The sequence below is a fragment of the Micromys minutus genome (assembly GCF_963924665.1).
Source record: "Micromys minutus genome assembly, chromosome: 24".
NCBI lineage: Eukaryota > Metazoa > Chordata > Mammalia > Rodentia > Muridae > Micromys > Micromys minutus.
The window spans coordinates 18,690,092-18,705,320 of NC_137959.1; the positions used below are offsets into that span (position 1 = coordinate 18,690,092).

Genomic DNA, 15,229 nt, shown 5'->3' on the forward strand with positions numbered 1-15,229 from the left:
CTCGCGTCCATCTTTACCGCTCTCTTGGACCTGTCACAAAGGAGTCGCGCCGCTGTCGCTGTCCCCTCCCTCCGGTGGGCCCAGGAGCTAGCGAAAGTCAGTGCCACAGCCCGACCGCGCTGCTCTGGGAAGCCCCTTGGGGACGTGGCCGGGGAGGGTGCTTGAGGGCTAGCGACGCCTGTGAGGGAAGGGAACAGCCGCTGGAGTCTGGGTCGAAGAGACTGGACTGGGGCCGTGGCCGTCTCCGGGCAGGGGTCTTGGAGAGGGTGGCGTTGGTCAGAGCCTGGGAAGCAGACGGAACGCTCTCCTCCGAGGCCCGCGCTGGAGGCGCCTGAAAGCGGTTCCTGGAAGAGGGTGTTCCCCTTTAGGGGATCTTGACTGAAGGAGGTCCTGGGGTCGCCCTCCCGAGGAGTCTGCGGCTAAGGTGAGAAGCAAGTACCCTCTGGGGAGGCTCCTGACGTGGAGGAACGCTGACCCGGCCCCTTGGAACCGAAGGGGTCGAGGGGTGCACGCCGCGGGCAGGGATTCCTTTTGGGGAGTTTGCCTTTCAGTGGGAAGCTGACTTCCCCTGGGATGATCTTGTTGTGTCTTGGGGTGGAGAGAGGCTATGGAGAGTTATTCGTTCTAGAGAGAGGCTGGGGGTAGGAGCCAGACCTAGCGGATTCTCCTACCGTCCAGGCCTGAGCTAAATATTAAGTGAAAACCCTTGGGGAGGGGAAGCTTTCTGGTCAGTCCTTTCCATTGGAAAGCCCGAGGTCGGATAGTAAGCGGAAATGGAAATAGTCAGTTCTTCCCTCACTCTGGAGTCTGAGCAAGTGTCCCAGAGTAAGGATTCTGCTGCCTCTGGCCTTCGCGCCAGAGTGGGACTCGGGAGTCATCCCCCCCAGCGGCACCCCCTGCAAGCCTCTAAATTCGGCATTACTTCCTGCCCGCTGTCTGCCTTTCCCTGTTCTTACAGGAGACCTAGTGAGAGCTGCTGGGCTGAAACTCTTGAGATTCTGTCTTGTGTAGATGTCTGAGTGAGGTTTCATCCCCTGGAGTGATGTACTTTGAACTTTTTAAAGTTGGCAGTGTCTGTTACTGCCTGAGTAGAGTCATGCAGTCTCCCAGGCTCCTCACTTACCCATCTGCTTGTCCTTCCTTATTTGAAGTGACTTGACATCTTAGAGTTTGTTCTGTAAAATAATTAACACTGTGTGTGAAAGTAAGGTAGTGTAATGGATTGCTGTTGAGAAATAAAGTATTTTCTAATCTGTAAAATTGTTGATTTAGAAGATTAACATAAATACAGGTGTTGATTACCTGTAGAGCTCTGCGAACCATACATTACTGAGTGAAATGTTAGTCTTAAACCCTGCCTGCTTTCTTGACATGAAGAGGTTTCCAGTTTTTGTTTACAGAGTTTTAATTTACTTTCCACTTCTAATAGTGCTGGTAGGAGTTAGCACTTCCTTGGGGAAGTTTTTCTTTAAGTCATTTGTTCTCAATAATGTAGGCTCACTTTTCTTGTATGTGTTTCTTGGCCTTTGAATGGCCACAGGTACTGAAAGCTAGGCAGCATCCCTCAACTGTACTTTGTAAATGAGCCTGTAGGTTTTTTTTTTTTTTTTTTTTTTTTTTTTCTGCAAATTCTGCCTTATGGTACCTCCAGAGTATAGCTTACAAGGCACTTTTCAGTTTTCATTTTATGTAGAGTTTGCATTTCTTGGGATGATAACTTACCCTGTAGATCCCTGTTAGTACAAGGCTACAATAATAAAATAACCTCTGTCAGTATGTTATCTTCAATAACTTTTGGCTAGTGGCACATGTTAGAGCTGCATTGTTACAGCTGATGTCCCAAAATTTTAGGGACTTCCTTGTTTGTTTGGGGTTTTTTGTTGTTGTTGTTGTTGTTGTTGTTGTTGTTTTGGTTTGGTTTGGTTTCTTTTTAAGTAGGGTTTTTTTTTTTAAGTTAACCTGAATTTCCTGTTTTTTAATCTTATGTTTCCTGATTGTTTGTTGGTCTTTTGTTTTATTTTCTGTGGTAGTTTTGTGAGCTTCTTGATTTCCCAGGATACATGGTGCCCAGGGCTTCCTTTTAATATCTTTGTAAGTTCTGCTTTTTGCTGTTTTTATAAGCCCTTCATTTTTTTTTTCTAGATTCAGTATTTTCAAGCTATTGATTATAGAAAGTATCCCAGCATGGTCTATGTAGACTTTCTATGCTTTGTCAGCAAAATAACTTCTTTTAGTATTAAGGGGAACTTGATACTTAACAAATGCTTAGCATTGTATATAATAGTGTGTTGTTTTTCTGTACTAAATAGAGGAGAAACAACTCTCTCAGTTCAGAAGTATGGTTAGGAAGTTTAGTATAGAAACTGTGTTTCTGAAGTGAATTTACAACAATCTGTTTAAACTCACAAGTTGAAACTAGTATTCAAGGATTATATAAATTTTCCCTAATAATAAAATACTCTTTCTTTCTCTTCCTTTGAGATATGAGTTTACTATATATTTCTAAGCACACCTGAAACCTGTGGTTCTCTTGCCTCAGCTTTCTGAAATGGTCGAGGTGTAGGTGTGTACTATACCCAGGGTTTGTTTTTTTTTTTTTTTTTTTTTTTTTTTTTTTTTTTTTTTATTGGCTTTTGTTTTTTTGAGACAAGGTTTCCGTATATAACCCTGGCTGGTCTGGTACTCAGATCACCTACCTCTGCCTCCAGAGTGCTGGAATTAAAGGTGTCCAGTGAAGTAGATTTTATGATTGAGAATCACTTTGAAGGTTTTAGAATACAACTTTTTTTTAAAAAGTTTTATATATTTGTTATATATAAGTTTACTGTAGCTGTCTTCAGATACACTAGAAGAGGGTACCAGATCAGATCTCATTACAGATGGTTGTGAGCCACCATGTGGTTGCTGGGATTTGAACTCAGAGCCTCTGGAAGAGCAGTCAGTGCTTTTAACCTCTGAGCCATCTTTCCATCCCCCAGAATACAGCTTTTTAATACTCGAAAATCTGTGTAGCTTAACAAACGATTAGGAATTCTGTAAAATCTTTTCAGCAAAACAAATTTTAAAGGATTTTATTTTCAATATTTTAATTATGTCTGTGTAGGAAGGGGACTATGGCACATGTGTACAGGTACCTTCTGAAGCTAGAGGTGGCGTTTTTCCACTGGATCTGGAGTTTTTAGGGGTTGTGAGCTTATTAGTGCTAGGAACAGAACTTGGGTGCTCTTTACCACTGAGCCATTTCTTCAGCCCTATTAGAAATTCTTGAAGATGAGGATCTCCATTACAAAACACTAAGTGGAAATTTTTATGTATTTTAGGGTCAGATCCTTCTAAAATGTAATGTTTGCTATGGGTCCTAAATGTGAAGGAGGAAGTCAGCAGGCTCCACAAATGACTGGCTGAACCAGTAATCAATTTCAGCCTCAGCCTCCTCCTCCTCCCCCTCCTCCCTTCTCCCTCCTCCTCTTCCTCTTTTTCCTTCTCTTCCTCATCCTCTTCTTCAAGCTTTTGGCATTTTAAAGGCATCTGCCATTAAGTTGGATGGATTCCCCTTCCCCCCAGTATTTAAAGTTAAAAATTGAAAAACAGAATAGTCAGGAAGTAATGAATGCCAAAAAGGCCACATCCCTTAGGAAACTTGTATAACTTTTAGTGGGATAAAAGAATGAGTATTTTATCCTCGAGTTGGAGTTACAAGCACTGGTGAGCTGCTCACTATGGGCGCTGGGTCCTCTGCAAGTGCACTCCACCACTGAGCCACTTCTCCAGATTGCTTGCTTGCCTGCCTTTTTAGTCTGAGTTTTTGAGAACTAGAAAATATTTAAATTGAAAGAAATTGGTGTACTCCTAGACTTTGGTAAGGAATTACCTCTGTGTGGGACTCCCTTATTGCTTGAAATTACAATATTCAGGCATAATTTCATGGATCCTGTACACTTCAGTTTAGAAAGTCTGAAATTTCTTCCACAGCAAGTGTGTTATCACTCTGTAGTTTACGTTTCAGAGCTGGTTTTTTCTTACTTCTGCCTCCTAAAGAATTAAGTTTCCTCTCTTTTGTTCCCTGAATACAGTATTCTCAGAATATGAGTCCTACTCCACCCCCCTCATGGGAAACACAACTCCTTTATTCAGTTTTTATTGCTCCATCATTGTTCATAGTTAGATGCTGGTGTACTACATATTAATAACTTTCTAAGTTAATTTTTAAGGCTTAATAAAATCTTGTATTTGTCACCTCAGACTAAAGCAATTAGGATTTACTGCAATTGGATAGGGGAGATGATTCAGTGGGCAAATGTAGTTGCTCATAGACGCCCAAGGATCTGAGTTCAGATCCTCATAACCCATGTAAAACCATGTACAGTGGGATGAATCTGTAACCCAGTTTACTCTTACAGGGAAATGGGAGGCAAAATTGGTAGGGTCTTCAGACGTTGGCTAGTCTGATATACAGAGAAAGACTGTTTCAAAGATAGGAGACAAGGGCCAATTCCTAAGGTTGTCCTGACCTTCAAAATATTCTCTGGCACATATGACATGCCTGTAATCACATATGAACATGAACACTCACAGATTTTTTTTTTAATTTATTATAGTCTCTAGTACCTTTTTTTTCCCTCAGGTGGTCTGTCCTGAGACACTTGGTACCAATGCAAAACTTCTCACCTATCAGGCACACAATATGGATTCCTGCAGGATTCAGGATTCAGAGAGGGTTTAATGGGGGGGAGGAGCATACAGCATCAATATTGCCTCATTGTGGTTTCTGGTCTTTGTTGTTTTCATTACACTTACTGTTTAGCCTTAGTTTTATCAGTTTAATTTTTAAACTTTCTGTTAGCCTTGCACTGTGATTTTTGTTTTGTTTTTTGTTTTTTTGAGACAGGGTCTCTCTGTGTAGTCCTGTCTTTCCTGGAACTGGACTCTTAACTCACAAAGATCCACCTGTTTCTGCCTCCTGGGTGCTGGGATTAAAGGCTTGTACCACCACCTCCTGGCATAACTTTCTGTTTCTGAATTTTTAAAAATTTGTTCTTGTTCTGTGTGCATGATGTGAACGTGTGTGTGGAGATTAGAGAATGACTTGTTTTCTCCTTCCACCATTTCATGGCTTCCAGGGATTGAACTCAGGTGGCCAGGCTTGTGTGGGAGAGTACCTTTACCCGCTGAGCCATCCATTGGCCGTGCACTCCCAAGATTTGAGATGGTGTTATAGTGCAGTTCCTTGTGGTAATTTACAGTCTTCTAAAAATATGGCCATACAGAGACTTATCAGCGTGATCAGGGTCCTTTTCCACTAGAAAGCATTGAGGCCCACAGCCTCCTAGAAGCCCTCGTGTTTTAGCCATAGACTTTGTTAGGGAGTTAAGTGTATTGTCTGTTGCTATCCTTCATCCCTAACTCCAGCTCCCTTTGCCAAGAGCACTGGGACATTTTTTCATCTTTGTTCAGAACCTGGTATATATTTACTGAATGGTACCATCACAATTTTTTTTTGTATTTTTGGTTTTGTAAATATTTTAACTTTCTAGTTTTATATATTTTAGAATAAATTTACCTAGGCATTTATGACCCCACCTATTAGAGCTGCTGGGTGTACAACTGCATGTACAATCGGGTATTTTAGATGCTGTTTTAAACAGGTATTATTAAATAAAAATTTGCCATTTGTGCAGTGATTCCTTTCTTGATAGCATAGAGTTTTTTCAATAGAAAAAGTTATTTTCCTTAAAATTTATATGTATTTGGATAATACAGCAACATGCTTCCTGTTATTGGGCCTGCTGGGGGTTAGTAATCAAGAATATTTTATTTGTTTTACTCTTCTCTTCTGCAGCCATCATTAGCACTTACTCAGTTCTTTCTTAGAATTTCCTTTTGGGGGATAAAGCAGATTTTTTTTTTTTAATCCTTAAAACTTCATCAAAGGATATTTACAGTTTGGTTGGTTCTTTTCATTTCTATTATTCTGAAAATTCCTTGCTCTAATCAAAACTTAAGTTTTATCTTAATTATTTCATATATTTATATATTTCAAATATATATATATTTGCCTGTGTATATGTGTGTAGTGTGTGTGCATGCATGTATTATATGTTCCCATGTAGCTGGTCGAGTGTTTGCCACGTGTTTGCACATGCACACGAATGACCAGAAATTGTCATTGTTGTCCTCAGTTGCTTAAGGCAGGGTCTCAGTGAACACAGAGTGCATCTATTCAGCTATTCTAGCTGGCCAGCTTGCTGTGGGATCCCATCTGCCTCTAAAGTGCTGGGATTGATTGCAGGTAGTCTGCCATGGGTGCCCAGCATTTATGTGGGTGATAAGGATCCGAAGTCCAGTCTTCATCCTTTCACAACCCATAGAGTCATTGTCCCAGTAGCAGGGTTTTTGTTTCTTTGTTTGTTTGTTTATTTTGTGGTTGTTGTTGGGTTTGGGGGGAGATTTTGGTTTGGTTTGGTTTGGTTTGTTTTTTCAAGACGGAGTTTCTCTGTGTAACCCTGACTGTCCTGGACCAGTTGGGTCTTTAACTCAGGTCTGCGTGCCTCTGCCTCTTGACTGCTGAGCTTAAAAGTGTGCACCATTATGCCCAGCTACACCTCTATGCCCAGTTACACCACTATGTCCAGCACTAGTTTTACTTTTGATTCATGTTTCAAATGCTGAATGGTTTTTGTCTTTTCTCCTTTGTAATGGGTCAGGTCAGGATTGTGTTCTATCAGTCTTTCTGCCATAGTCTTATCTACTTCTTGCTATAAGTTTTTGACACCAATGTTATTACTATTGGATTAGAAACTTTCAACATTTTAGGTGAAAATTTTTCCAGGTTCTCTTTCAGTTCAGAGACATGACCTAATTTTCTCCAAAGATGTTCTTTCTTAAACCAACCTCAGCACATACGAGGAAAGTCATCCTGTGCTTGTCCCAGCCATTTGAAGGTTACAGACTAGGGGATAATAGTCCCCTGTGTAACCTAAGCCTCAAATGCTCAGCACTACTGCTGACACAATTCTGGACACTGTAGTCATCAAGACTACCTTTCCTTTTGGGTGTAAAGTGAAATTCCAGTCAAACACAATCAGTTTTTGATATGCAAGGGAGATTGGTTCCTCAGGTCTCTTATCGATACCAGAATTTATAGATGCTCAGCTTCCTTATATATGATGGCATAATATTTGCATATAACCTACATGCTCCTCCTCTGTTCTTTAAGCCATAATACCTAGTAAAGCATGAATACTACATAAATAGTTAATAATGTATTGTTTAGGGAATAATAACCCAAGAACAACCTGTACATGTTTAGCACATTTGATGGTTAGTAGTTTTAATTGTCAGTTTGACACAATCTAGAATCACTCCAGTGTCAATGAGGGATTGTCCAGATCAAGTGGGTCAGTGGACATGGCTAACTTTATTATGTGTGAAGACCCAGCCTAAAAGTAGGTGGCACCATTCTCTGGGCTTGGGAGAAGGTGAGCTAATCATGGATTTATACATCCATTGCTGTGTGTTCCTGATGTGATATGACTAATTCCCTCCCGATCCTAGCTCTGTGATGTCCTTGCTATGATGGACTAGCCTGAACTATGAGTTAAAATTTTTTCACAGCAACAGGAAGGAAATCTTTTTTTTTTTTCATCTATAGTTAGTGGACCCTAATGTATGCAGGACCCATGGAGATGAAAGGCTATTTCAAGCTTTTCCTTTTCTCCTCCAACAAAATAGCAAATGCTTTAGACCTTAATTAAAAAAAAAAAAAAAAATCTTTAGAGGAGGTTTGGAGAGATAGCTCAGTGGTTAAGAGCATTGGCTACTCTTTCAGAGAAACTGGATTCAATTTCCAGGTACCTACATGGTGGCTCACAGCCACCTAGAACTCTCTTCTGACCTCTGGTACAGACACATGCAGGCAAAGCATGAATCCACATAAAATAAAACAAAACAATAAAAAACAAAAACTGTAGGTACCTTCTGTTTCAGCCTGACATGTATGCAAAATATATCTGCATTTCCTATCTTATTACAGTAATAAATAATCAGTCTTGATACTTAGTTTTCCTCCATCTAACCTCAATAATTAATAAAGAAATCATGCTTTTTAGATATCCTACAGAATATTTGCAGAAACTTATTTCTGGGTAATGTTTTCCATATTTCTTTTTTTCCTCTTCCGTGGTAACTGAAAGTGCCCTGCTGGAAATGTACCCTGCCTTGACAGAGTTTGAAGACACTGATATATGTATTTGACAGAACTCAGGTTTGCATGATATATAAATTTAGCTTCTAAAATACATTGAGATCTAACTAGTAATAGGTATGCTAAGTTATTGGGGGCAGTAATTACAGTATGAGGTTAATTTCAAAATACATTTTTAAGATGTAGATGGCTTGGTGAGGATCTAATGATAGACAAATTTGTAATGAAGCAAATACAAAATATGAATTGCAGGCTAAGTGGCATATATAGAGAGATGATCTATATATGGTACTCACTGTTTATAGTAAATTAGTTCTTTTGCTATCTGCTTGAAAGTTTTTATCATAAAAGGTTGGTTGAGGACAATAAAAGATGATACCAAAAGTTACTGTTTGGGACACACTGTATTGAGAGAAAATCCAAAAATATTTTCTAATGAGAGAAAAATCACTGAAATAATATAATTTGGCCTTGTGTGCTGTTTAGTTTAGCCTTGAACACTAAAGGGCTAGAGAACATTCTATATCTTGTAACACTGTTTTGGAATGATGAGGTAAAGATCATGGTAGTTGGTATTTTGGATCTGATAACTTGTTTTCTGTCCTTATTTAACCTGCTTCCCCATTCCCAACAGCATAATCCTGAAGTCTTCTCAGGGAAAAGGAAGTTCTTACCATCAGTGATATGCTTGATAACTAAATGCAAGAAAATATTTGAAGAGATGACTCACTAATTCCTGAACCATTTGTTAGAGAGGGTTAGACCAGCTGGCCAAAACCTCTGTGGTGAGGTTTGAGGGTAGAGGCTTGTAGAGTGTTTTTGTTTTTTGTTTGTTTGTTTGTTTTCTGGCAGTGAGACAGTGAATACCAGACTCTCATTAATTTAACATGAAATCTACTAAGTTTGTTGGCTTCTCTTTCTTTTTCTCATAGAATTTTTGAAAACTTTTAAATGTACAGATGTAATAAAAATGCCTTACTTCAAAGATGTGTATTTGCAAATGCCATATTGTCTATCAGCTTGCTGCAAAATGGTAATTAAGAGTGATGGTTTAAATTGTCACCATTAAGATGGTGAGAAAGATCTACTAAGCACTGGTATTTTTTGTTGTTGTTGTTGTTGTTGTTGTTTTGGTTTTTTTGTTTTTTTACTTTTAGCTACCATCCCTTTTTCTGTCTCCTACTTCCAAGTCTTTTTTTCCAGAACCTAACCACATGTTCCGATCACTGAAGAGCTGTTTCTGTCATTTATGATGGCAAACACGTTGCGTGGGATGAGACAAGCCATCCATGGACTCACAGAGTGCAGAGACTGTCCCTTCCCTGTTTTTATCCTTCTAGTCCTGCCCTGGTGCTGGCAAAAAGTGTTTAGAGTGTTTTCAGGCGAGATAATCAGTATATTTTATTCTTAACTTTGTAACAACAGACTAATCAGAATGTAACCTTTCATCACAGTTTTCTAAACAGTCTTGCTTATGTAATAGAAAAATTTTGTCTACAAACACTTGAATGATTTCTATAAATACTCATTCTCTCTCTCTCTCTCTCTCTCTCTCTCTCTCTCTCTCTCTCTCTCTCTATCTCTCTCTCTCTCTCTGTGTGTGTGTGTGTGTGTGTGTGTGTGTGTGTGTGTTTGCATATGCGCGCACATGAACACATATTCCCTTTGTGGGTATATAGAGGCCAGAGCAGAATGTGGGACGTCTTTCTCTATTCTCTGTTTTACTTTCTTGAGATAGAATCTTTTACTGAACCAGAAGCTGGCCGTTTTATCTACTCTGGCTCCTTGGGATCTACCAGGATCTGGCTCCCAATGCTGGGTTACAAGCGCATACGTGGGTGCTGGAGATTTGAACTTGGGTCTTACCCACCAGCCATTTCCCCAGCCTTGACTTCTGTAAATTCTTGAGTGACCCTCCTTTAAAAAGGAGTATAGTTTCCATTATTTAAGAGAAACATTCTTTTATTATCAGACAGTAGCTATGATATCAGTAGCATAACTTTTTCAACAACAGACATCTGTAATTAGATATTTTATTTGAAACATATTAAGTTATCCCATATGTTTAAATAAAGGACATGATTCATTTTTTTTAATCACAGAAGGAATCTTTGAAAATGTTCCACAAATTTGTCAAATGTATTTCTGTAGAGATAAGAACTACACTCGTGTTTTTTAAAACATTGATTAGAACTCCTGTGGCTTAGAATGATATGGCTTAGCAATCAACTTTATAATGTAATGACTGATAAAAAGGAGTTGTTGGTGCTGGTAAGATGGTTTAGTAGATGAAGCACTTTCTGTGCAAGTCTGGTGACCTGAATTCAGTGCCTGGGATCCACGTGATAGGAGAATGACTTCTGAACATTTTCCTGTGGCCTCCTTATGATGTGTGGCATGGACTTTTCCATACCTACACACATCATACACATGATGATCATTTTTTTAACCTAAAAACAACTTGTTGTTATTAGTTCTGTTATCCAAAGATATCTTTACATTGGGAACAAAGAAGAATATTCAAGAGTGATTGTTCATTGTAATCTGAATGCCATTGAAACCACACCACCAATCTGAGTGATTGAATGGTCAAGATCTTCTGTTAATTTCCTCTCTCTTTCCTGCTCTTGCAGAACTGCCAGTGTATGGCCAGCATCCCCAGTGGTTGATAATGTTGGAAATGAGCTGCTTGTCCTTCTCCAGCATTCAATTGTTAAAACTGAAGAGAATGCAAGTTCAACTCCACATTATGAAAACAGTGCTCGGAAAATTGAAAACTATCTAAATGATTGTCTTTGGTTGGGCTGTGTTCTTAGCAAGCAGAAGCCTTGGTCAGGGTCTGCTGTTGACTCTTGAGGAGCACATAGCCCACCTATTAGGGACTACAGGTGCCACTACTACTATGGGTAATTCCTGCATCTGCCGAGATGACAGTGGAGCAGAAGACAATGTTGACACCCACCAGCAACAGGCTGAGAACAGTGCAGTCCCTACTGCTGACAGTAGGAGCCAACCTCGGGACCCTGTTCGGCCTCCAAGGAGAGGCCGAGGACCTCATGAGCCAAGGAGAAAGAAACAAAATGTGGATGGGTTAGTGCTGGACACACTAGCTGTAATACGGACTCTTGTAGATAAGTAAGTATCTGACTTACTATCGCCTCCAGTGTCATGGAAAATGTTCTACCAGGAACCACCACTTTTGGACTCCTAACATTCTTTTAGGATATATTTTCCAAGCATTGTGCTCATAGGCCAAGAGAGAATACTTCTTTCTCCTCTGATGGCAGAGTAAATAAGGTTTGGTGTTTTTACTTGCTATCATCTCCTTCTGTCTGGAAAAGTTTGAACATTTCTGAACAGAAAACTCGGATTTAATTTTCTAATTGAAAATATCTTTGAGGGAGTGCAGTAACTATGAAATGAGTCTATATAACTTGCTTAAATAGGCAATAAGGAAATGTTTTCTTGAAGATTAATTACAATGTTTGCTTATTTGTTCTGCTGACCATATATATATTCAAGATGAGTGGTCTTACCAAGAGTATGGCTGCATGTGACTTCTGTAGGCAGTTAAGGACAACGGGCAACTAGAGTTTAACATCTCCTATTTTATTATTTCTTGTTTAGTCTGTTAGATCCATTTGGGGAAATTGTAAGTTGAAATGACAGGGAACCCCTGGGCCTATGTTCTATTTCTCCTGCTTTGTCTAAAAACAAAAATCTCAGCTTGAATGACTGTAAAATTAAAGGGTATTGTTCAGACTGGAAAAAGTCCAGTTTAAGGTGATTTAATAAGTGCATAAATTTTAGACCATGATGAACCTAGATTCAGATTCTGGCTCATTACTAATTTTATGACATTCATAAAGGTACTTTTCTAATCCTTTTTTTAATAAGAATTTTTATTCTTGTGTAATTTGTATAAATGGTCTAGTATGGTGCTTTATATTTTTAAAAAAGAGAAAGAAATGCTTAATAAATAACAGTCATTTCATAAAGTTTTTTTTTTACTTAATGCCCTGCCAGAAAATTTATAGGTATTTGATATTCACATTAATAAAAGCACAGTTTTGTTTAGTTCTTTAAAACTGCTAAGAAAAGAATTCCTGTATACCTAAAATATACAAACAAAGCCTTAGAGTATTCTGTACAGTACTGAAGTATTTATTTGTTGATCTCCAAAAATAATAATTTGGGACGTTAGTGATATTTCCCAGTGGCTAGAGTACTTACTTACCTAATATCCATGTAGTGCTTTACCAGGTCCAACTTACACACACACACACACACACACACACACACACACACACACACAAACACACACACAAAAGAAGAATCTTTTAAAAGTTATTTTTCATCCTACAGAATTATAATGAAAAATTATTCTTTCCAAATAAGGAAGTAAACGACAACATTAATTAAGCACATTGAAAAAGTAGGTGCAGAGTAGACTTTGCTGTATTTTAAAGGCAAGTGTTTAAGATTATAGAAGCAAGGTGAAAAGAAACCTTAGTTCCAGGTTCCAAGCAAATACTACAAATTGTAAGTGTCCTTGTTAATTAAGCTTATGATTCACATAAGAGGCAAGGGCACAAAGCAGTGTATTGGTGTTGCGTGCCTTTAATCCTAGCACTCAGGAGGAAGAGGCAGGTGGTTCTCTGTGAATTTGAGGCCAGCCTAGTCTACAGAGTTCCAGGACAGCTGGGGCTATACAGTGAAAACAGATGAGGGTAGGGGTTGTCAAGATCTATATGCTTGAATAACAAGGTAACTTTTACTTAAACCTGTCTTCATGGAATGATAATGTGAAAAATAAAACATATGTATATATTTAAAGGTGAAAAAGCAATTCAGACAGTTCATAAACATGCATATGTAATTTTTTTTCTGGCCCAGAGGTTTAAATCTAGGGCCTGTGGATATTAGGCAAGTACCCTACCATTGAACTAATCACCACTGCTTTTTGTTGTTAATGTTAAGTTACCTTGCTGACCTTGACCTTAATATGTAACTCAAGCAGACCCTGAACTTGAATTCTTTTGTCTTAGCCCCCAGAGTATTAAGTATTAAGCTTTATAGTTTAATTTTATTGTGTTTTTTTTCTATTGTTGTTTGATGTGTAAATGTATGTGTGTGTGTGCACATGAAGTCATGTGTGTGAGTACCTGCCTATGTTTGCTATAGATAGGGGTGAGGTGGTCAGAGGACCACCTTAGCTGTTAGTCCTCACCTTCTATCTTGTTTAAGACCTGTCTCTTTTATTGTTCTCACCGCCAGGACCAGGTTAACTGTCCTGCAGACTCAAGGACTTCTATCTCTGCCTTTCATCTTACTGGAGAAGCTGTGGGATTGCAGACTTGCCTTATTGCACCAGACTTTAATGTGGGTTCTGGATAGTCAAATTCAGGTCCTCACACTTTGCTTTAACCACAGAGCCATCGCCCCAGTCCTGTGGCTTGATTTCAGAAGATACTAAAGGAAAATTTGTAACTTAGAAAGTTCTTAAGATTGTTAAGATGAAATACAACAGAACTATGAAGGACAGGACAAAGGGATGTATGTAGCAAGATCATATCTGAATCTGTTACAGATGCAAATGTGGCAGTTACCAAATAGTCTTCTCATTGTAGTCTCTTGATTGCTTACTTGAGAAGGAACACAGCTGATGTGAGAAGGCAGCAGGTCCCCAGTGCCATAAAAAGGTGCTATGGAAGTTTTTTATGCTGTTGGTTTTAGTTCTCTCCAACTTCATTTTGAAATAAAACACCCAATTCCTACATGCCTTTATATCCAGCTTTCTTGTTGTGGCTATCTAATTTTAATCCTTTGTATTTTGTTCTTCAGTTCTGAAAATTTCTCAGCCATTTTAAAAAATATTTTTAGTGTTCTGTATTTGGTATTGGAATTCTTCAATATTTTTCCCTATATGTATATGCCCCCTGCACCCCTTTTGAGAGAGGGTCTTGGCCGTGTAGGTTAAGCTGACCTCAAACTTAGGATTTTCTTCCTGCCTCAGTCTTCTGAATGCTAGAGGACAGAGGTGTAAAACCACACGAGTCTGCCATTGTTCACATATAATTCAGTTTCTCTTTGTGGCATATTTGGATTCTTTTGTTTTTTGTTTTTTCATGTTTACCTCTTGGTTCTTCTTCTCCCTCTCCCCCTCCTTCCCCTCCCTCTCCCTCGCCGTCTTTCATGTCTTTTCATTTTAGTTTTTGTTTGTTCAAGTCAGGGTTTCTCTGTGTTGCCCTGGCTGTCTTGGAATTCTTTCTCTAGATCAGACGGGCCTCGAGCTCAGAGACCTACCTGCCTCTACCTCCCAAGTGCTAGTATTAAAGGCCTACACTGCCACCACCACCCAGCTCAGATCCTTCTTATAGGTGTTCCTTCCAAAATATTTATTTTAAAGTTCTCTTATTTGCATATTTTGAGTAGTGTGACTCAGATTGTTAGTGACCTCAATACTAGTTATTTTTACATGTTTGGTCTTTTTTTTTTTCACACTCCTTTTGCCTCTCTTTTCTGAGACAAGGTCTCATTGTGTAGGCCGGAGCAGCCACAGTCAGAGCTTCCTGCTTCAGCCTCTTAAACTGCCCAATTACAAGCATATGCCACCATACAGCTGCAGATTCCTTCTGAGGTTTTCCTCACTTTTATATATGCCTTTATGCCATGCTTACTCAAAGGGTCTAGCTTGTTCCCCAGTCTCCAAGTAAACTTATTGAAACTGTTAAGAGCTAAGGCCTGAAACATAAATTTGTTTTGCCAACTTTTAAATAGGTCACTGAAGTCTTGTACCTTATTTATCCCACTTGTACTTTATCCCATTGTTATCTTTCTTTTAAATATTTATTTATTTTGTTTTATATGGATGGGTATTTTGCCTGCAAGCACAGAGTATGTACCACATCCATGCCTGGTGTGATGGATCCCTTGGAACTGGAGTTAGACAGTTGTGAGCTGCCATGTGGTCCTGGGAATTGAACCCTGGTCCTCTAGAGGATTAGCCTCTTAACAGATGAGCCA

The 15,229-nt window shown here is 39.1% G+C and overlaps 1 protein-coding gene across 3 annotated transcripts in view; it reads left to right on the top strand.

Moving 5' to 3' along the window:
- Positions 1–60: 60 nt before the first annotated feature.
- RSPRY1 (ring finger and SPRY domain containing 1) overlaps positions 61–15,229 on the top strand; it is a 45,577-nt gene continuing 30,408 nt past the window's right edge. For 2 of the 3 annotated variants that reach the window (XM_080937333.1, XM_080937335.1), the window contains exons 1-2: positions 61–424; positions 10,837–11,338. In XM_080937333.1, the coding sequence (XP_080793459.1) occupies positions 10,989–11,338 (350 nt within the window). In that variant the 5' untranslated portion in view covers positions 61–424; positions 10,837–10,988. The remainder of the gene's footprint in view (positions 425–10,836; positions 11,339–15,229) is intronic. The other variant, XM_080937334.1, reaches the window with a different exon arrangement.